The 22730-nt window shown below is 41.6% G+C and overlaps 1 protein-coding gene across 2 annotated transcripts in view; it reads right to left on the bottom strand.

Annotated features, from left to right (window-relative positions):
* The window catches only part of LOC147603415 (187-kDa microtubule-associated protein AIR9-like), a 110278-nt gene that overhangs the window by 60475 nt on the left and 27073 nt on the right, over nucleotides 1-22730 (bottom strand). The window contains exons 2-19 of one of the 2 annotated variants that reach the window (XM_086796528.1): nucleotides 17362-17433; nucleotides 17166-17231; nucleotides 16996-17067; nucleotides 16679-16744; nucleotides 16447-16509; nucleotides 16228-16293; nucleotides 15795-15894; nucleotides 6850-6951; nucleotides 4898-5130; nucleotides 4691-4805; nucleotides 3327-3447; nucleotides 3017-3192; nucleotides 2699-2834; nucleotides 2065-2165; nucleotides 1850-1897; nucleotides 1569-1756; nucleotides 1352-1469; nucleotides 1032-1159 (exon numbers count right to left, since the gene is read on the bottom strand). In XM_086796528.1, the coding sequence (XP_086652654.1) occupies nucleotides 1032-1159; nucleotides 1352-1469; nucleotides 1569-1756; nucleotides 1850-1897; nucleotides 2065-2165; nucleotides 2699-2834; nucleotides 3017-3192; nucleotides 3327-3447; nucleotides 4691-4805; nucleotides 4898-5130; nucleotides 6850-6951; nucleotides 15795-15894; nucleotides 16228-16293; nucleotides 16447-16509; nucleotides 16679-16744; nucleotides 16996-17067; nucleotides 17166-17231; nucleotides 17362-17433 (1971 nt within the window). Of the gene's footprint in view, nucleotides 1-1031; nucleotides 1160-1351; nucleotides 1470-1568; nucleotides 1757-1849; nucleotides 1898-2064; nucleotides 2166-2698; nucleotides 2835-3016; nucleotides 3193-3326; nucleotides 3448-4690; nucleotides 4806-4897; nucleotides 5131-6849; nucleotides 6952-15794; nucleotides 15895-16227; nucleotides 16294-16446; nucleotides 16510-16678; nucleotides 16745-16995; nucleotides 17068-17165; nucleotides 17232-17361; nucleotides 17437-22730 lie in introns of both variants that reach the window. The other variant, XM_086796527.1, reaches the window with a different exon arrangement.

Here is a 22730-nt window from a genome sequence, read left to right on the forward strand (position 1 = left end):
TATGTCAGTTGTGGAAAATATATGTTATATATTATGGAAAAATAAAGCTAGATCTGTTTTGCATGCATCCTAAACAACCCTTCAGTCATCAAAAGGGAACTTAATAACTAAAAAGCCTTCAGTCATACATGACGTAGACAGAAGTGGAAAGATTCTGTAAATAATGTGTAAATGATGGCAACAGAAGTAACTAATCAGACGTGCACCATTGGTATTATGTGAGACATGGTGCAGCTCTCTGCATATCAGCTTTAATGCCTACTCATTCAGCTACCAGCTGCCGTGCCAGCTTATCGATCTGAATTTCCTTGCTTCCTCATTGTAAACTAACTTCAATCTTACTTTGACAAAGTATCTCTTCAAATATTGCTATTGTCGTCTACACAACACAACATAGAGTTAGGTCACTCTATGTTTGAGTCTTGACACAGTTAAGAGCTTTTTTTTACAGTACAATGGCTCCATGTAACAATCTACTCACCAATGTTACCGGGGCTTTCAGGAGCTCTCCTTATGTCAGCTGTGGAAAAAATGTCTTATATATTATGGAAAAAGAAAGCTAGATTCTGTTTTGCATGCATCCTATCCTGCACCTTAAACGAGACTTCATTCTTCAAAAGGGAACTTAATAACTAAAAAGCCTTCAGTCATACATGATGTAGACAGAAGTGGAAAGATTCTGTAAATAATGTGTGAATGATGGCATTGGTAAACCTTGGCATTTTCACCAACAAGATTGCTACCTCTTTGAAACAAGCCCACAGATATAGTCGCTTGCTTTTAGGGTCCACAAATGCTGTCATTTATAGCTTTAGGAAATGTCCATATTAGATTTAAATTGTGTCTGTTCTGATCACATTGTCAATGACATCACTTTTGCAAGCTGGCTGAGATGGTACCCAGCACTTGCCAAACATCCACAGAAAATTGTTTATAAAACTGTGAAATATACATCAATCCACTATTCTGAACAGAAAATGCAGAATCTTACCATTTCATGACAAATCACAGCACAGACTAAAAAACACTACCTTGTGCAGGTACCAACTGTACTCACTCCTGCCTTCATGACCACCCACGTATCCATAAGATGCAGTCAAGGTTTCACCCTCAGTTGCTTCTCCACTTACAGAGAGAAAAGTCAAGCTTGGTGGTAACCCTGTAATGCCATTCCCCAAACAAAAAAGCACAATTCATTTGCAGACAGTACCTATATAGAAACTATGCAGGACTATAACAAGATAATTCATTGAACAGACAAACATAATTACTGCTTTAGTTGGTGCATTTTCAGTGAATAAAACTATAATATACTTAGAAGCAGCTGTATCACTCAAACGGTTCTACATACTTTCAACTGTCTGATCTGAAACTACTAAAACAGGTTCTCCACAATCACCATCAGAGCGTGCTGGAGTGTATTTTGCTGCCAAGTAGTACCCAACAGCCCCAACTGGAATGCGGAAGTCCTGCCATGGACCATCTAGAAAATGTCAGTACTCCAGTACCTTCAGCAATCAAAGAGCTAAAAAGAATGCAAGTACATAAACGCTTCAGCAAATTGCAACCTTCGCGACTTTGGAGCTGCTGACAGCCTCTAAAGTAGCTTCGTCCAAGCAAGCATCTGGAGACTCTGTTTTGAACCATTGTACCCGACTTGCATCCTCTACTCCACCCAATATATTAGCATTGATAGACACAATATTTCCCTCCCTTATGTCTCCTAGTATTTTCACATGCGTGACCTTCGGAGGAGCTGCCCTAGCAAAATCCATTTTACACTTTTAGGAGTAACCAATTTGCATGAAATTTCAATGTATTAAAATGTTCTCAAAAAAAAATCACGTACCAATTAAAACTTTGCCTGTGATTGCAGATACAGGATCCCCTTGAAAGCCTGGTAAAGTATCAGAACCGACAGGCTTTAACATATTAGTGACAATGTATGAAGATTTTAAAGAAACACTCATCAAACGTACATTTGAAAGTCATAATAGGTCAATCTCAAGCCTTGGTAGGCCACCAAAAAAAAAAAAACCCCATCAGGTGTTCAGTCTCACTAACCTTCCACATTTACTGGAGTATATATGAACATCATACACAAGCCTACATCTTCCTTAGAGAGTGCATACTCAGCTGTTCCCCTGGATGCCAGCTTAAACTCTCTGTAGAAGTCAGTGATAATTGTAAAACAAAGCTAAGTCAGATATCTCCAAGTGGAGGCCATGCAAGAGTGGACCTGGTTGATCCAAGAATGTTAAGTATCACAAGAAAGATCAATAGTGCCTAGATAACATAGAAAATGCATGCTGTTCATAGACACATCAATCTGTAAACACCTATGCTGGAACATTGCTGCAAAAGCAGAACCTACTACCACGTTCACTTTTCAAAGAAAGTCCACACAAATACAAACATGACCTATTATTTACACCTCCAATTAACTTGCATGTTAGGACAGCGTGTAGGTATGGTTCTGTCGAGCCTTTTTTTTTAATGGTCACTCACAGCATTCATTTAGCCAAAAAGATTGTGAAATTATCCTATTACTGACCTCTCCTAAGAACCAGGATTGCGGCATCCAAACCAAGTGTATCAGTCAAACTAAATAAGGAATTAAGTTGAATTCAAAACCTTGTTTTCAGCCCATACAAAAAGGTTGGCCCCAGAAAGCTTGTTTATATAGCCAAGTCCTTACCCAGATTGTGGATCTTCTCGAAGCCATTCAAACTTGCTCGTCCCTTCTCTGCCTCCAAAATATCTTCCAACACCTTTTATTGTGGTGCCCTCAACAAAAGGGCCAACAACTTGCACATTCTTGACACATGGTGGAGCTGAGGCAAAATGGAGAATGAACACAGTAGATTTAACAGATGTATGAGTACAATGCCATCTTTTAGGAGGGTCTTGATCTGCTCACTATGTGCTCAAAGTCTTATTCTCCAAGAACCTTTCCAAGGTTGAGCTCTACAAACTAAAATCTAGTGCACAAAAGGTTATTGCTCAACAGCAGTACCTGATTGTATCACAGTAGTTGTTGCAAATTGTGACTCTCCCTTTACACCCTCTTCAGTAACGGGTGTATACATGAGAAGAAGATTTGCACCAACATCATTGAGATTAAGTTGATATTCATGTTCCTCAGCACCCATAATTGCCACCGGGCTACTGCCCCCATGCCGTCTAAGCCAGCTGTCACATGTACAGAAACAAAATGAAATCCGAGCCCACCAGACAGCAGAAACCTGTTTCAAAGATTTGATAGACCTGGAATATGTAGCTTTATAGTGCGAGAAACTCCAAAGACAAAACAAGCATGTTTTTACCTGACTATCGCTTTGCCAGGGGTTCCACCACACCATGCAACCTCAGCATCTGCTCGAATACTCCTGCCCTCGATCAATTCGCCATCCACTCTTAAAGACAGGACCTTAGGACAACCAGTCCCTGCACAATTCAAAAACTTCAGAATCAATCGGGGCATACATTAACATAAGCTAGCATTCATGCGGATTGACAAATGCCAAGGAAAAAGGTAAAGGTCAAAGATTTGAACAAACCAATAATACTGAAATAAGGGACAGAGTATGGGACACTACTAAAACAGATTTTATAGCATTTAAAACCGTAAGATATGCCTTTGATTACAACTCTCAAATAGTATCTACATTGCGGACATAAGCTCTCCTTTGCACAAAGATATTGTAAGGCCTTCCACTCTATGATACAAAGATATTGAGAGGGCCTTCCACTCTATGATACATTGCAGACATAAGCTCTCAAATAGTATCTACATTGCGGACATAAGCTCTCCTTAGCACAAAGATATTGTAGGGCATTCCACTCTATGATACACTTGGTGCCAGAATGTGCCATTCTCGTGTTTTCTGCCATTTGACTAGGCCCATGCTTTAGATTACCTTCCCAAATCCATATTAAGAGCTTTACTTCCCTTACTAAAATATATTCTGCGATCCCTACACAAATGCAAATGCAACCACAAAACTAAAGTTGTTGCACGGTCCTGTGCTGTTAGATTATCTTCCCAAATCCATCATAAGAACATTACTTCCCTTACTAAAGTATTAGGATTTATGTCAAGCTTACAACATTGTAATGATAATACATAGCAAGCCAAGGTAATTCTATGTATCGTTCATGACCATCATGCCCAATTAAAAGAATTGAGCCCCACATTTCTTTTGCATAAATTACGAAGGGGAATCCAATGCAACCTTCTACAATTAAAAGTTATACAGACTACAAGCATCATTTTGGTCTTACTCAGTGTCCTATGGTGTGTCAACGAAGCTGGCATTATCCAAATTTGGCACCCAACCATGATGGTATACATGCTATCTTCACTACTTTCTCTGGTTAACATGAAATCCAGAAATATGAGCAATTTCAGTCAATGGCAATTCATTAGTTCGTATTGTTGAGGGAAGGCAACCAGGTAACCTGGACTTCTGGACTGGAATTGGGAGTTTTGAGAAGCTAGTACACCTGAAAAAATTTGAGGCCCAACCTCATCTTGTGTATCAATGAGTAATCCTCAACGATAAAATGAACAGAAAAAAAAAAAAAGCAAACTGTGAAGATGATTTAAGGTTAGAGGAAAAGGCGCAAACTTTCATATGCTTGACAGCGCACACAAGAGGTTTCTTTTCTTGGGTGCTAAGGGGATTACCTGCTGCAACAGGTGATGAGATTGCAAATATGGATGGATAAGCAGTCTCTCTTATCACTGGAATACATTCCACCTTCAGGCAGCAGCCAATATCTTGATGCTTAGGCCAGTACGTCTGCATTTTCCAATGGCAAAATAAGTGATTTCCATTGATGAAATGGTTATAAAGAATGAAAACAAGCTAAAAAGGAAGCCAGATTCTCTTGCCTTACTGACAGCACCTTCGATGGGCATAAAGTTTGTTGCAGTTTTATCTCCAATGCACCACTGATATGTTAAAGTTAAGTCTGACTCCTCTTCCGTGCCGCTCTCCTTCTCTAATATAAAGAGGCAAGAGCAACAGTCCTCCTCCGAGGGTAGATCTATAGAAGCCTTCTTAACAGTATATCCTGGGGGAAGTCTGTCCCTCCACTGTGCCACCAAAAACTGCAGTGTAGATTCTGTTGAAACATACATCTTATGAGTCCCTGCAAACTCACATGGGCTTGAATTCTGACCAATGTATTCACTTTTTGAAAAAACCCATGAAACATAAAAACGAAAAGGTGAAGAGTGATCACTTGGTAATAACGAAGATAATAACTGCAGGAGAACCTAGTATACAGACAGTCGTACATGCTTAAACTCTATACAGACAGTCATACATGCTGTACAGAAGGGCTAGAGCACACAAGCAATTATGTCAAGCATTCTTATGGTTTTGGTACTAGACCACCTTGAACAGCTCCCAACTTTGATCTTTTCCTTGCTTGATACCTCTTCATCTATTCATTTTGCATGTTTTTTTTCCTGGCTTCTTCATGACATGAACGTTAGCGAAGAAAATGCATCTTAACCAGCACCATTTTCAACTTGGGCATTCTCCCCCCTTTTTCTTGGCCAGTCACTTGTATGGGCACTCCCATTTTTTTCTCAATCCTAACGCTTTTTTTCTCTTAGTTTTCCATGCACCCTACATTTTTTCTTATGGGCAACCTGCTTTAAGATTATTTTTTTTAATGTATGAATACAATTGCCTATGATAGGGAGAAGTTGATGCTCATATCTCTTCATGGCTGAAAATTTATAAACGAGCTCATACCTAATAAATGTCCTAAACTCACTTATAATCTCCATACATTGAAAACTTGAATAAAACACTAGTATATAAAAATGTTCTATACATCCTGTATATCATCTCGAAGCTCTTGACGAGTGCCACATAACTCTTTATAGTTAATCTACAAATCTGCGAATATGTGATGAGATGCAGGTGCAAAATGTGTAGCAAGGGAATGTCACCTAGGTGGATAGCAAACTGAATAAAACAAGAAATTGTACTATCCTAAGCTCTTCCTCATGTCTCCTCTCTACGGACGACCTGTTCTAAGGTTTTAAAACTATGTATGAATACAATTGAATGTGATAGGGAGAAGTTGATGCACGTACATCTTCATGGCTGAAAATTGAAAATGAGTTCATACTTCATAAATGTCCTAGAGTCACTTATAATGTCCATACATTGAAAACTTGAATAAAACACTAATAAATATAAATGTTATATGCATCCTATATATCATCTCAAAGCTCTTCACGAGTGCCACATAATTCTTCATGGTTGATCTACAAATCTGTGAATATGTAATCATTATTTACATCACGGACAACTGGGATGCAGGTGCAAATGTGTAGCTACGGGATGCCACCTAAGTGAACAGCGAACTGGATAAGGAAATTGTGTTATTCTAAGCTCTTTGGCACAGATACGAAATGACTCTCCTATTCTTAACTCTTGGGCATAATAATGAAATGTAAATTCAAAATCGCAAGCGACATTCACTTAAAGTTGTGGAGCACAAATATCAACAAGACCCTGATTTGTGAATCATAAAATCTTCACCACAAGTTATTTGCTCCAACTTTATGTCACATCAGGAGGTCCCTGTCACAAAGCATAAGAACCTCTATGCAGGGTCAAAACTAATTTTAAATGGACATACAAATCCAATTAGTATAAAGATTCTCAAAACTGTTTTTTGCAAGATGCAATTGAATATCAGAACCACAAGCAAAACATATATCAATTCTGCGACTTTAGTAACATCAAGTAAAACATAATTCAACCTGGATATCATGTTTTACTATCTTAGCCAGAAATGAAGCAAGTGGCAGTGACATACCAGAAGCTTCGTCAATACCACAAAAGTCCCAACCTTCTCTCAAGCACAGGGCTGTGTGAGCAGGATACAACAACGCAAGCTTTTGCTCCTCCGCTGACAAATCTGCCATCCAAAAGTTATTAACCCCATATATAGTGCATCAAAAGATACCATACGTTTTCTTTCAAGCCTAATGACACTCATACCATTACCTGAGGCCATAAAAATTCCCATTCACTGCCCCTGCATAGGACATCGTTGATATTATTTTCATTATAAATGACTTGTTGATTTGTGTATCGGTGGATAGATCAAGCGACTTCTGCAAGTTTAATGTGATTTTGATTTTTAAGCGCCTACGTATGAAGATTCACACTATCAAGTCCATTGTGCGTACAGAAAGATCATGAGCTGGAATTCCTTTGCATCACCAGCACCTAGAGTATGTGCAAGTTCTCATTAAGAGATGTGCAACTAAGCATTCATATCTTCATCTTGCTAATTTTCTATGTCTTCTCCAGAGCAAGTTATCAATGACCTTATTGAGTATTCGGCAATTAAACGCACATTTCTAACAATAATTCAGCCTTGTAAATAGGTGCAGTTAGTCTCTAGGACTGAAGGTGTGAGTGATTGTTAAAGTCTTAACTTTTAGAGATTCTGGAGTTGGATCTCTTCTAGTGTCTCAAAAAAATTCAACTGCAGGTGAAGGGCAGCCATTTTTGCCCCTTACCAAGCAGTCCTTTATTTTGTCCTCACTCACTACTCTCGTTTTCACGTCTGAATTGATGCAACTTATGCAACTCTACCAATTTCATTCCTTGAAGTTCTAGCCACGTGATAAGCACATATTCCAAACAAAGAATAGATTCCTTTTGAGATGCTGCTAATTTACGACACCAACAAAAACTCCCACCCGATTAGCAATACAAGGACTCATGGTGGCTTCTGTCTGAAGAATCTGTCATGCGTTGGACCTGTCAAGAAAACTTTAATGTGGCCTCCAATCCAATAGGCATATATTGCCACCAACCCGCTAGGAAGCTCAACAAGTATAAAAGTGCATGGAGAAACTCGTTGTTGTGTGTCAAAGACTTAATGATGTGTGGTAGTGGCTTGATTGGTAAAGTTTGAACCAATCTTATGTATAAACAAAGACTATGACCTTGCCAATATTCCTAGATATCGTCATCAAAATACAAATGCCTTGATAAAATGAGAGGACCCTCGTCCTTGTGAGGTGCATGTGGGAGAGAGCCAGTGCTCCAATGCACGACCCCTCATGCGGATATTTAGGTAAAGTTGATTCATACCTAGAGAGCCCCATTGGAGCATCTTGTACACATAGTCACAAGAAACATTTCATATGATTCATCATTCTTCCTATGGAACCATGGCATTCTCAAAGATGACATCCGAGTGCTTCAAAGGTGAAATATAGAAATCCTCATAGTCCAAATAACCCTGGACATGAATCCTCAACTTACCAATGATAGGCGTTATTATCACTCCATCACCATGACATACTTGTTCCGCATGCAAGGGCGGTCCCATCTCCTTGGGTTTGATACCCAATTGTTCCACAAGCTCTATGGAATTGAAAATGCTCCCATGTCAAACAACACTAGAGCATTCTTGTCCCACACTTTGCCCCAAGAGAGGCATAACTCTGATGAGGCTAGAGTGAGGAAGAGAAAGCTCTATTGCTACTTTGTGGATTTCCACAAGGCATTTGACACAGTACCACGAGAGAGGCTCTTTCAGCGCCTGCAGTCTCTTAGCATACCAGCAGATATGACATGGGGCATCTATGCATTATATGAGCAAGTTTTTGGGTGAGTCAGATGCCCAGGAGGTATGTCCGAGACTATTGCTAGCACCATTGGTGTGAAGCAAGGATGCCCACTTTCCCCCATGCTATTTGGGTTATACATTGATGAGGTGGCTGACTTCATTACACGGGGAGGCGGAGATGGAGTTGATTTAGCAGGTACCTTAGTACATATTATGCTTTATGCTGATGATATTGTATTAGTGTCTGAGTCTCCAGGAGGTCTACAGCAGCATCTACATGCACTCAATGATTTCTGCACACAGAGGGGTCTTACTGTGAACCTTGGGAAAACCAAGGTTATGGTCTTTCATACATCGAGACAGGGCAGGAGTCAGCTGACATTCACTCTCGCAGGATGCCAGGTGGAGGTGGTGACATCATACGTGTACCTAGGGGTTACCTTCTCTGCAGCAGCCACACGCTTCACCATGGATTCAGCAGCCAGAGCTAGATTGACACGGGGATATGCAGCATTGGCTATGCTAGAGAGACACTGCCACCAGGCGCATTTTCAGGAGCCCCGGACGAAGGGGTGGCTATTTGACACAATAGTCACACCGGCACTGATGTATGGAGCAGCGGTATGGAGCAGCGGTATGGGCGCCAGGCCTTGCTACCGATTGGTGGACACAGATAGAGAGACCACAAGCCCTCATGATGGCACGCATGATACGCAGCAAACCGTCAGTACCTCATGACATTATCCGAGCAGAGTTTGTTGCGCCTCCTATGATGGTAGAGGCCATATTCCAGACTATATGCCTGATAGACTGTCATATCCCCACCGGATCTCCTCGTGATCGTTCTTGGTACGAGACTCGAATCCTGCAAACAAACAAATAAACAATAAGGGGGTGCAGGCCTGACTCACCTCCCAACCATGACAGCCGTGGGCAAGCCCACAGTCTTGGCTCTCCCCACCGAGCCACGAGCTCAACTAACTAGGTTGACGTACCGACCAATCTCCTCCTCGCGACGTCCCATGCCGCCACGAAGCTGCCCTCGCGGGCCTCGAGATTACTGCCAGTCTCGGCAGCGTAAAGCAGGTACACGTCTGCACTAGATCCAGGCTCCAAGACCATAGAGCTCTCACAAACTCGCGAGACTCTCTATATGACTAATGACTAACCTTGGCCACCCTTTTATAGGCTCTTGGCCGGTCATCGGGCGTCCACACTCGGGCGCCCGTCCGTCCATACTTGGGTGCTCGCCCGTTAGTCTATCCCTAACTCAGCTCGTCAATCAGCCTAGCTCCAAGCTTCCCCAAACCTCGAAGCTAGTCTTGCGTGCGTGTCGCACACGATAGATACACACTGTGCACATGACAGACAGATAGATGCCACAGGACAGATTGTCATACACAGCTTTTGAGGCATCTAGACAGCTGGCTGAGGCAAGAGACAGTGGATCATGGTATGCACAGGTCACACATTGGTTCTCACAGCATGGCCTAGACATGGAACATCTACCACCATTCCAGTATGACAGGGATGCACCACATATCCGTCTCTCTCATAGTGAGAGGAACAGAGTACTGAGACAGGACCTATGGCAGCTCTATAAACGAGAGACATGGATATCGCCTACACAGCCTCTTCCATCGAAGATGTTGTACTACAGAGATCACTTCATGAGTATCACTGATGATGGATTTATAGAGAGGCCTAGATACATGAAGGGCTTTTTACCACATGGCTCCCGAGTAGCTATTGGTCAGCTTAGAGTCTCATCACATCGACTGGAGATCGAGACTAGCAGAGCAGCACGGATCCCCCGAGAGGAGAGGGTATGCAAATTGTGCAGAGAGGAGGTGGAGAGTGAGGAGCATTATGTATGCAGATGTAGAGCATATGCAGCCATCAGAGAGAGAGATCCCATTTTATTCAGAGAGCCACATTCCCTACGCCAGCTCTTTGAGGTAGCAGACCAGCGCATACTGGGGAGATTCATTCTAGACATACAGCGTCACAGAGAGACATCATTACAGGCTCAAATAACTCCAAAGGGGGGACAACAGACACAGATTACTACATTTTTTCAGAGATCCACCCCTCTCCCAGCCCCTACACAACAGGGAATTACTCTCCAGAGAGCAGAGACACTCAGAGCCCGCAGGAGAAAGTGGACACCTGGCCTTCGGACACCACACCTATACCAGAGAGAGATGACAGAGTTCAAAGCTCAGTTCCACAGAGAGGGTGCGGAGCGACTGGCTCGCTTCAGAGCAGACCCAGGCATGTTCTTCAGGGAGCTGTGGACACCCCCTTCATTGATGTATACCATTTTATACCCCCAATATGGTACAGGATAGAGCTAGCTAGGTTGCATATCATGATTGTATACTCCATGCATATAGCTTTGCATTCTCCTAGTAGTAGAGCTCCATCCCCTCCCCCACTCATTGTACTTATTGCACACCCAAATTCAGCTTTTTAGTTCATTACTTTTTCATTTTGTTGGGATGACAGAGAATACCCCATACAGGTAAACTGATTTGTCTCATAGGCCGAGTTCGGTCTTTTGGAAGACGTTAATAAAATCTTTCTTTCTTTCTTTCTTTCTTTCTAGCCTCGAGTTCTGAAGTGTTTCCCAATACATCAGGATTTCCACCAACCACTAGCTTAGACTTTTCCTTGGACTTAATTTTCTCTCGAGGTCCCTTAGGACGATCCGGACATTGGGCTGACATGTGCCCCTCTTTGCCACATCTAAAGCATTTCCCTTCCTTGCAGTAGACGTCTATTTTCTCCTTGGTCAAGTTGTACTTTCCTTTAATACCCCTCGACTTCATAGGCTGAAACCTACTCTTGGAGTTCTCACGCTTCCCAAGTACCGTAGACTTCTGATCTCCAATACTTGTCTTCTTCTTTGGTTCATCTACCATGTAGACCCTGGCAGCAACAACTGAAGTTGAATGCATCAAATCTTGGATGGTATCATTCGGGCATACATTCACAAAATCTCGAATGTTGTCATACAAACCAACCCAACACTTTCTTAACTTGGACTTCTCAAAAATCTCTTCAAAAGGAGTAATCTTGAGATATGCATTCTAAAATTTCTTGTCATAATGATTAACTGTCTCACCTATTTCCATCCGCAATCTTTCCCATGCAAGGTGCACATCATCTTCAAACTTCTTAGGTAAAATCTAATCATAAAATTACTTTTTGAAGTCTTTCCATTTCTTGGGAAATGTTCCCTCAACCACCATGCATTGGCTATCTCCATAAGATGTAAGCTAGCCATGCAAATCTTGGATGACTCCAAATGCTTTCGGAACCAAAAGCAATATCAAATTGGCAGATAAAAGTAAGGGCTTTGTCTGTGTAACCATAAGCTCCATCATATGGTGTAAACTGCACCGTCCTTCCTACTTTGAATTCCTTCGCTTTGCACTTACCTTTCTTCCCTTTCTTTCCATGCTGTGGAGAGGGTGACCTACAAGGGGAGGAAGAGGAAAAAGATAAAGAAGAAGAAGAAGAAGAAGAAGAAGAAGATGAGTAAGATGAAAGCCGAGATGAAGAACATGGGCTCCTCGACCTTTTCCGACCATGTCGACTTTTTCCACAATGAAAGTGGGGCTGATTTGGAATGGCTCCTCTTCCTTCCACGAGAAGATGGAGGACTGGGTGATCTCTTTGAGGGAGATCTCTTTGATGAAGACTTATGATTTTCAGCCGCATCCTCCTTTGTTGGTTTCTCATCCCCTTTCTCCATTTGCTCGATCTTCTTACAGAGTTGCTCAAAAATTCTCATCAAGTCAAGATCTTGGAGAATAGTGTCCAAATTGGTCATAGTTTCTTTGACCATGTGGATTCTTGGGTCTTCTTGGGTTTGCTTTCCACTTTTGGTGGCTTGATCCTCTTCTTGGTGATTAGTGCTTCCCATTGCTTGAAGAAAAAGCAAAAAGCACTGTGTGTAAAGATCGTTATCCCTTGTAGGAGAGAGATATAAGCTTCACTCTGATACCACTGAAGCAAGCCTTTGTAAGGACTGTGGCACGGATACTTAGCTTATCTTCAAGAAAACAACAATTTTACGTGTAAAACCTTGAGAAAGTCTGAAAATAAACAAAAGAGAGAGTAGAGATAGAAAACACCACACCAGAGGTCGAAATAGCCTTGGGCTGATCCCCCCCTCCGAGTTATATTAGATAAAACTCCTTGGAGGAGTCTTGAGTACAAGTTCTTAGCGCTAGAGAGCTCTCTTGTTTTTCACACGTCTCAACAATGAGAGAATAGCTGAATTTATAGTTCTTGCCCAAAAGCACTTTAAAACTCACTTATAGTCTAAAAAGCATCTTTATAATAATAAAAGCTCTTTAAGTTTTTAAAACGCTTTTAATCTTTTGCTTTCCGAAAGCTAGTCGCATCATTCCAAGCCTGTGTAAGGTGACCTTGCTCTGCTTTCCTACCACATGTCAGTGCCACATCACCATCACCACACCACTTTTTTTTCAAAAAATAATTCCTTTTTTTTAAACGCACGCGTAATGCATAACAATAACCTTTATTTTGATGCTTCGGTGACAAAGAGAGGATTTCAACCCTAAAAAGAAAAAAAGAAACCCTAAACTGCGGCAAAACCCTAAAATGCAGGTAGAAACCTTAAAATCCAGGGCAGCCATAGTTCAGGAACTCTAAAGTGCAGAACGAAACCCTAAAGTGCAGGCAAAATCCTGAAACGCAAGAAGAAACCCTAAAACACAAGGCAACCATGATGCTGAAACCCTAAAATGCAAGAAAATCCCTAATCGCAGCCTGAAACCCTTAAAAGCTCATGAGAGAGAGAGAGAGAGAGAGAGAGAGTTATATTAAATGTCTCCTAAAGGCCCAATGGGTCTATGACACCAAAGTGATACAATGCTATCCATGGTATGTCTCTTTCATGGAAAACAAAAACAAAACAAGTACAAATAACATAAGTCTCAGAAAGTAGAGGCCGATACAATGATCATCATGGGGAAGTATAAGCACTAGTACAAGAGACTCTCATCATGGAGTACATGAGAATCTGAAGCATGTGGGGCACATCATCCTCCATAAGCGGGTACACCTCTCTCAAGTATGTCGAGCATGGGGTTACTGATTATGGCCGAGAGGTCCCCTTCTGTCACGGTACGTGGGAAGGTGGTGTGATGGCGGTGGAGTATAAACTGAAAAAAAACTCATACAAAAAGATAGACTAGCTGTAAGTCTATCTCATCACCAGCAGCAGCATGAGCATGATGTGCACAATGCTGAATGACACGGGTACACTCAATTAGGTCCCAAGTAAGGCCCAGAGAATGACACTGATGAAGAACAATGAGTTGATGACGATCCATGAAGCGTGTGGTGATCTTTGGTTCCTCAAATGGCTAAATATGCTTGTACTTCAATGCTTGAGAGATGAGGAATGAGGAAGGGGAGCATCAGCATATGATGTCATCCACAATGTCAGCCTGACGATGTCACACATAACATCATCCTAGATACTAATGAGTCAAAAGATAAGGTTCTTATGAACCTACAAAAACACATTGTACTTGCATCTTTCAATCAATCGATTGCAGTTAAGTTTATGCTTTGTGTTAATCCATCATTGATTAAGCTTTTCATTAATTGTTTATTTTCTTAATCTTTCATTAATGGAGTTCATTAGCTTTAAACCTCCATAGCATAGCCTGGATCCATGCTTTTTCACATGGTATCAGAGCCATGGTTGGTTGTGCACAGTGCTATGGTTGGTTAAGCAAGTCTTTGATTAAAGATTAGAGTATAAGTAGTGAGTTTAGCATTTAGATTAGGGATTCTGAGGTCTATGTCAAGATTGGCAGTCCACGTCTCTTACTTCTGGGACATATAGCACCCGCTTGCCATAGGTTACAGGTAGCGACTCCAGAACTTCACAATCACGCCTGTGAACTTTTGCTTCTCGACCACAAAAGCCAGCATAAAGCTCACCATCATCTCTTCAATGTAGTGGCAGCCCTCCAATTGCCAAGAGCAGCTACAGAAGAGCAACAAGCTAATCCACATAACAGTTGCGCAAGCTTCCTACGCTAACACGCTTTCCAGCACCTATAGGCCACAACTCATTCCCAATGGGCTGGCGGCAGTACAATAGCAAAAGTAGGGCGGACAACATCAAAAGGCAGGAGATGGCTTCAGCAGGCATAAGGCCAGGAAAGTGAAGTAGATTGTGTTCAAACGTGGAATCAAGCAACCATCTTTCCAACACACCTGCTATTGCCTGTGTTCTCAACCAGCCCAGCTACCTGTCCACCCATGGCCATGGGAAAAAAACAAGTAGGATAAAAGTGCCCATGGCATAAGTTCATGACCTCACAATGTAGTACTACTAAATATCTAACAAACCCCCCGATAGGACAAATATGAGGTTCACAGAGATTACAAATCATTCTCTGAAAGGAAGAGGCCTAAAGTTTGCGAAAGGCCACAAACTTTTTATGTGCTAAGGCTTTAGTGAAAAGATTTGCCACATTATCATGTGTACTGCAGTACATTAGATCTATCTTTCATGCATGGAGTCTCTCTCTGACATAGTGGTAATGCACTTCAATGTGCCACAGAGTTACATCTGTGTGTAGCATCTCACTTTGACTATCCTAAAACCTAAACCTTAAGATGACCAATAACTGATCCCTGGACTAGGGCTCACAAAATGCTCAATGCTCATTCCTAATCCTTCAAGAAGTTATGATAATCGTGCGCTCTGTACAAGTATAGATACATGGCACCCTAGTGCAATGGGTGCAAAAGCCAAGAAGTTTGCCAAATGTCTTTCAAATCAAAAAAGCAACCTTAGTCAAAACATTACATTCGTAACTGGAGTAAAACAATCATCTGAGATCTTTACTTGAAAAAGAGACGCCACTGAGGGACAAGAAGAGAATATGCAAGATATAGTGAGTTGTTTGTTATGAACTTCACCTCATCGAAGAGGCAAATGGCAGGTGACTTTATCAAAAGGAAAATTACAACTCATCCAGTAAATACAAGCTAAAGTCTCCTCTCCAATACCCTTATTTTTATAAGACATTGGAAAAAATCCACCTTTTATGGCTCTTTAGAGCAAATGTTCCTATTATGAAGAATAGTTTAAATTACAGAACTTTACTGCCTACCTCGATTGTTGAAGCGTTTCAATGTTGCTCCAACAATCAAAATTGAAGCTGCTTCAGCATGAGGTATGTCCAAAATGGGATTCTCTTCTAGCCGTAAATGCTGCATCAATATCCAGTAAAAAAGAAATGAGTGAAATACTTTGACTTTATTGGGTGTCATCTTCACACTTTAGTACACCTCCTAAATCTTCTTGCCATGACACCATAAATATTTCAAGAAAAATGTGTTCACCTTTGAATACATTATGATGGCCTTACGCTTAAAACCATACAAACTCATGACAGGAAAAGAAGAGATGTAATTGTTATGGGGCTATAATCATAAATGGTGTACAGTATATATACTGAAGAGTGCATTGCCTGACATGATGACGAGCACACGACATGCATACAAACAAAGAAACAGAACAAGCAAGAGTTTGGAAGAAGAAACCTCAAGCATAGGAAGATGAGGAAATCCTTTGAAGGTTGATATTTTGTTATTGCTTGCAGCCAAGACCTTTGCACAGAAGAAAATCAATGCATAAGTGCCCAAACTGCAATCAGCACACAGATACCCACAACAGTCCCAGTGAAACAGAAGGCTCTGCTGGTTGGCTACTTTAGATCGTAAAGAATGAACCCGCAGTATTTTAAAACTTTGGTGACTCACCTGAAGCTTGGGTTGTGGTGACATTGACAATGATTTCAGTTTGTTCTGGGCCACGGAGAGAAACTGAAGTAAAGCAACTGTTAGCTTCAAATATGGACAATTACCAAAACTCATGACTTCAGCTAATGCAGAAATAATAAAACTCATGAAATGTTCGGGATTTTTCAAAACAACTGGCTTTTGGACCGATGAGATCCTAAAACCTATTTACAGGAGTAGAAGAAAATTTCACCTCTAAATTCGGGAGCTGCGGCAACGCACTCAAGGACGTAATCTGATTGCCGGCAAGGTACAATTGCTGCAAAACAGGAAACTTCAACCCTGATCAACAGTCCATGAACTAAGTTCAATGTCAAGCAAATAACAAGCAAAATCAAACAGATTCAGGCTACGCGTTTAAGTTCAATGTTAAGCAAATAACAAGCAAAATCAAACAGATTCAGGCCACACGGTGTCCCCAACCATAGTAAGGACTTGAAGCAGATTATCATGCATAAGAACACTGAGCATGACATTCAAGTCCATAAACAAGGGCTGCATGTCACTAACCTGAAGAGCCTTACAGTTTGTCAAGGGTTCGAAGCCACCACCTTTAAAGTCATTGAAACTGAGATCCAATACCTGGCCCAAAACATTATATTTAAAGAAAACATAAGTTCTATTCTTTTTTTGGAACTGCAATGTGAATTATTATTAAGGATAACAGCCAAAACCTTCACCTTAACCCGCCTTAAAATTTCAAGCCCGCTCATTGACGACAGCTTATTCTCTCTGAGATATACGAACTGAGAGAGCAAGCAGTAAACGATGTTAGTTCAAACTCCCACATACCAACCCAACAACATAAATTCAGAAATACTGCATTGATCAACTTTGAAAGAACTGTTTCAAAAATGTCATCAAAAGCAAATCCACCTCAAGCTTTGGTGTGAGACTTATATGATTATTGTCTAGTCTCCATATATTCTGACCTCTGAGATCTAATCTCTGCTGACAAAAATAGACCAAGTTGATTCAGCATTGTGAAAAGATTTTGACTACCTTCAGACGAGTGCAAAAATAGCACTTAAAAACATGTGCAATTCCCTCCTGAAGAATGTCAGAGATCAATTCAACTTGAAAGCGCAAGCCTTTCTCTCTTCTTCTAAATCATCAAAAGTTTAGTAACGTCCTAGAAGTGTTTTGCCCACGAGTTTTTTTTTTATACACATTATAAATTTAAAACAGTAAATGAAGAGAGGAAAAGATGGAGGAGTATAGAAAAGCAGAAAGGGCGGAGACGAAGAAGAGGAAGGGAGGAATGAAAAAGAAGGGAGGAGAAGCATGCTACAAAGGGGCTGAAGCACAAGACAAGAAGGTTGCGAGGAGGTAAAAGCTTGACCAAAACGGCAAAAAGGGGGTGGAAAGTGTGCGCAAACGGTGAAAACTTTTAATCTCAAAAGTGGCCAAATTTTATTTCGCCGGAGGTTTGCTTACGTTTGAGAAGTTTCTAACCCTGAAAACAGATTTTGTCTCCACCATCTCCTCTAACTGAGCCATAATACTAGCATGAACAGTACAACCTGGTTTTGGGTCTAATTTAGAAGAAACCTTGAAACCCTACTTGAGAACACATATTAAAGCCCAACTTTTTTATACTCTTGCTGGGTAGTGGACTGCGGGCTACCAACAGCTCCTACGTTGCTAGACAGCAACTTACAATGGCCACAAAAATCTCCAAGTTCGTGTTGGGGCGCTTGCCTACATGCATCATTGACAAGGCTTCATGGGAAGGGAAAGTGTAACATGCAGAAGCTTACAGACAAGATTATACTTTGATAAGGAATATTCATCACCTTGGTTCCTAACGATTGCACAATGTAGCACAGATAAAGCGTGAGAGAGAAGGAGAGAAGAAAAAGAACAAAGACAACACACACCCGATTGGGTCAATACCCTCTGAAGGCCCCCACCAAGGACTGGTGTATTTGCTTTATTGAATGATGAAAAACGACTCACTTTCTGTAGGTCCTCCTTGGCTGTAAATCTGCAGCCTGTAGTGATCTGACTCTTGATCTTCAAGTGCACCTTGCTTGGGTTCTCCCTTGGCTGTGCTGGCCCTTGGATCACTTCAGCACTTTGAGAATAATGAGATGGTAAAGACCTTTGCCAAGCCTTGGCTTTTATAGGCACAAACAAATGCTGGTAGGTTAGCTACAAGGGGTCGGGCCTGTTTGCCACTTGTTAATATGCACCATAAAATATGTGCCTTTTCACACATGAGCCATTCAGGCTTCTACCCATCCACTAGCTGCTGACCGACTTGATGCTTGCTGGCCGCATTGAATCTGAAGGTTCAGATGCTGGGCGACTGGGCCCTCAGCCCCTCTTGGGCTGGCCAACTATGGCCTGAGCCACCATGAGCTGGCCGCCTTGCTGCCCAGGCCTTCCAGGCCTGGCCGCGACATGATGCACATGCCTCCTAGTGGTTTGCCGACAGTGGCCCATGCCTCCTAAAGGCTGGCCAACGATGCTATGGAGCTTTTGTGGGCCAATGCCATGTACCCCACACGGCCCAAGTGTAGGGAAGCATGGGTAAACCCTTGCCCCTACACTTCATGCATTTCTACATGCAGCTATATGCTCCGTAGGTGCCCTGCATCTGGCTACAAGCCTATCAATGCTTGGAGAACCTGTCATCATTCCACAGGAAGACTCGCATCTGGCTACAAACCTACCAATGTGCTTGGAGAACCTCTCATCATTCCACAGAAAGACTCACAGTACACAGTAGCACTGCTCCATGTGAGGGACTTGCACACCTGATTGAGACCATGTGAGGCTTGGGATTTCTATCTGGCCTCACATGGTGCTCTTGGGGTGAGCTTAGGTGCCCCAAATATGTTGCATCTATATGGGAGCACCTTGAGGTGGAGTAATGTGGCCTAGCCCGACCCTCTCCTACCTATGTCTAGATACATGCCGGCTTGTGGCAAGGGATACCGTGCCTCGAACACCCATAAGCTTTCTCTCTCATCACATTTGTGATCCCCATTTGTAATCTCGTCACATTTTGCAATTGAATCAATATCATTTTGTGGGTTGGAATCTCTCATTTGGTGTGATACAGTTTTTCCTGTTTCGACAAGACAGCCTGATACGTTTTTGGTCACAACTATTGCATACGGTGTCCGTTTTCAGTGTTCTAGTACCCAAAACGATCGGCATGTCGTCCTCTTCGAGACGAGCTATAGGTCTACGTATGCAACATTGAGCAAGTGTATTCTGTTTTCAGTTTTAGCTTGAGATTTTTTTGTCCCGTGCGGGAACTCGGACCCAGAACGCACCTCAAGATCATCGGCCCATGACATTGGACTTGTACAACTGACCCTAGACGCCTAGAGTGGGACCCATTACCACTCTATGTCTTGCACCTACTATACAAATGTCCACGTGGCATCCAAGTACGGGATACACATGATGACATCCCCTTTTGCTTAACTTGATGGAAACTGCAAAGCCTCCAAGTAGTCTGACAATAATGCCGGAAAATCTTCGAAGAAATTTTAGTCAAGCCAAACCGCTTCAAGTGTCCCTCAGTCTTGAAACTTGGTAAGGAACTATCTTTCTTTTCGGCCAAAACCGTGCTTGAAACAATGTAAGAGGATGTGTTCCGGAACCATAACTTCAACTTCATCCACTCTGTCTAGTTCTTGTTCATCATGGACATCGGAGAGAGGAGGTCCAATATAAGGCTTCAACCAACTCACATGGAACACATCACGTATGGTCCAATTGGGAGGTAGCATTAGCTTCATAGAAACCTCGTTGATCTCCTTTAGAATGGGAAAGGGTTCAAAGCTCCAAAATGATAACTTTGGACATCACTTGCCCACCTGTTTCAACCTCTGCGTCATAATCTATAGATATACCTAGTCTCCTTCTGAGAAATCACACCTCTTATGTCCTTGTTGGCCTATCGAGTGTAGGCCTCCTATGCTTTAGCCAACCTGTCTTTCATAGACTCCAAAATCTCCTGGTAAGGCTCCATCAATCAATTAGCTTCATGCACTTAGGACAATGTCCGGGTCAAAAATGACTAGAACAATCTTCCAAATGCTACCTCATATGGAGTGTCATGATTGTGGCTTAATCTCTCTTAATTACTCTTAATCAATGAAGGGACACCAGTGAAGGGTCACACCCTATCACATGGGTCATATGGAGTGTCATGATTGTGGCTTAATCTCTCTTAATTACTCTTAATCAATGAAGGGACACCAGTGAAGGGTCACGCCCTGTCACATGGGTCATCACCGAAGGACACGTCTCTTCAAAGGGACACATCTATTGATAAAAGGACACATCTCTACGTCCAAAGGACATAACTATTCATTCAAGAGTCGCACCCTTTATCATCAAGGATGTCCCTCTTCATTTGTACCTCTTTGGGCCCTATTTAACAAGGCCTTGTGTCTCGACGCAAAAAACACAGCTTTCCACTCTAAGCATCGTACTTTTCAGTGTTATGTCGTCTTAAATAGATTAGATTATTGCAGAGCCATTGTGCACATTTACAATTCTGTTACAAATTTGAACAAGTTTATGTTGCAAAATTGTGAAAATTTCAAAGCAAAATTCAGATTGAAGCAGATATTATGTAAAATTTACTGAGCAGAGTGAAGCTTTGAAGAATCTTGGTGCAAATTTGTAAAGATTACAAAGTCATTGTGTAAATCAAGTTTTCTACATGGATTTAGAGTAAAGTTTTAATACAAATCAAGTCTACAACAAGTTTAGCAATGGAAAGCTAGATCAGCTTTCAAATCTTTGCCTAAAAGAGATGTAAGTATCTAATCTTTACTGCCTATTACCATTTCAGTTAATCTTTGTGCAAAATCTTAAAGTCTTAATAAAGATCCAGATATAAAGGTTATATAAGCAATTGGTGATCAAGAAAGTGATTACAAAGAGTGGATTAGTGTTAATCCTCGAAAGATTAGTGCTAAACATAACAATAAAATCAACATTGATTCAAAGAGTGGATTAGTGTTAATCCTCAAAAGATTAGTGTTAATCCTCAAAAGATTAGTGCTAAACATAACAATAAAATCAACATTGAGTTCTACAACACCATAATAAAGGAGCCTTTTCATCATTGAGCTTTGGTTAAGCTTCCATTGAAAGAGGAGTAAACAATTGGACAGTGGACAACACTATCTTGGTCAATCTAGTCAAATCTTGGTGCTTTCATTGACAGATTGAAACTCTTGTCAAGATACAGAAAAATAACAAAGGGAACTTTGATTCACAAACTTGTTTGGGTTTCCTTTCAGTGGTCTCATCACTAAAGACACCAATGCAAGGGTTGTGGTTTGTATTTACAGGGATCAAGCTAGCAACCCCATGGTTGTTGCCAATGCTGTTGGCAGGCTTGGAAGAGATACAAAGAAAGCAGCAATAAAGCTATTTTGAGATCACAAATCACACTCTTTTCAAGCTTTTGTTCCCCAGACATTTGAGGGGCCTTTAGGATCTTTACCCACCAACATGGCTGTGGAATTGCATAGCATTTTGGGAAAATTTGACAGGCACTAAGGAGTCTCGGAGGAACTAGTTTATGCAAGAAGCTCCGGAAATCTGCTGCTGTGGCTCGTCCATTGACGCTTGCTCTGCCACCACCCTCTCATTCTCAAAGCTCTCACCCTCTCATTCTCAAAGCTCTCGCAGAAGGCTCAACACCATGATCACCATTGGGAACTAAACTTAGCATTTGCTCAATTTAACATGGATAGCATGGAGAATATAGGAGCGCTCTCTAAGTGGTGTCACTTCACATCCTTGTTCTAAAGCTCAGCACACCTGCAAACGTATCATCTAGAGCGTACAAATCTCTAACGGAGCACTACGTTCAACTTACAAGTCTCATTCGTTCCGTAGGAGCTACAAGCTCAGTTTGGACCTCCTAACGACTCTCCTAGCATCTATAGTTTGGCCACAGCTTCATTGCTGCACTTACAGCCATGTCTTGATGGTTTAGCAAAGTTTGCTCATCATGCTTCTGAAGCTTTTTGTGAGGCTTTGCCATACTGATGATACAAGAGGGAGCATGAAGATTGTTATCTGAAGCTTCTTGTGAGGCTTCTCAAGAACACTTCTTGAATGAAACCCGGCTGCAAAAAAAAGCTGCAACGTGAATTAGTAAAAGATTTATTTCATGAAGCGTTACGGGTCATGTTTTGGGAAAGTAGTGATGCTCGTTCAAGAGCATTCCGTGGTTTTTCAATCATACAACAACTGCAGCA

This window comes from Cibotium barometz, chromosome 64 (assembly GCF_041138505.1).
Source record: "Cibotium barometz isolate CiBa-2024 chromosome 64, ASM4113850v1, whole genome shotgun sequence".
In the NCBI taxonomy this organism is placed as follows: domain Eukaryota; kingdom Viridiplantae; phylum Streptophyta; class Polypodiopsida; order Cyatheales; family Cibotiaceae; genus Cibotium; species Cibotium barometz.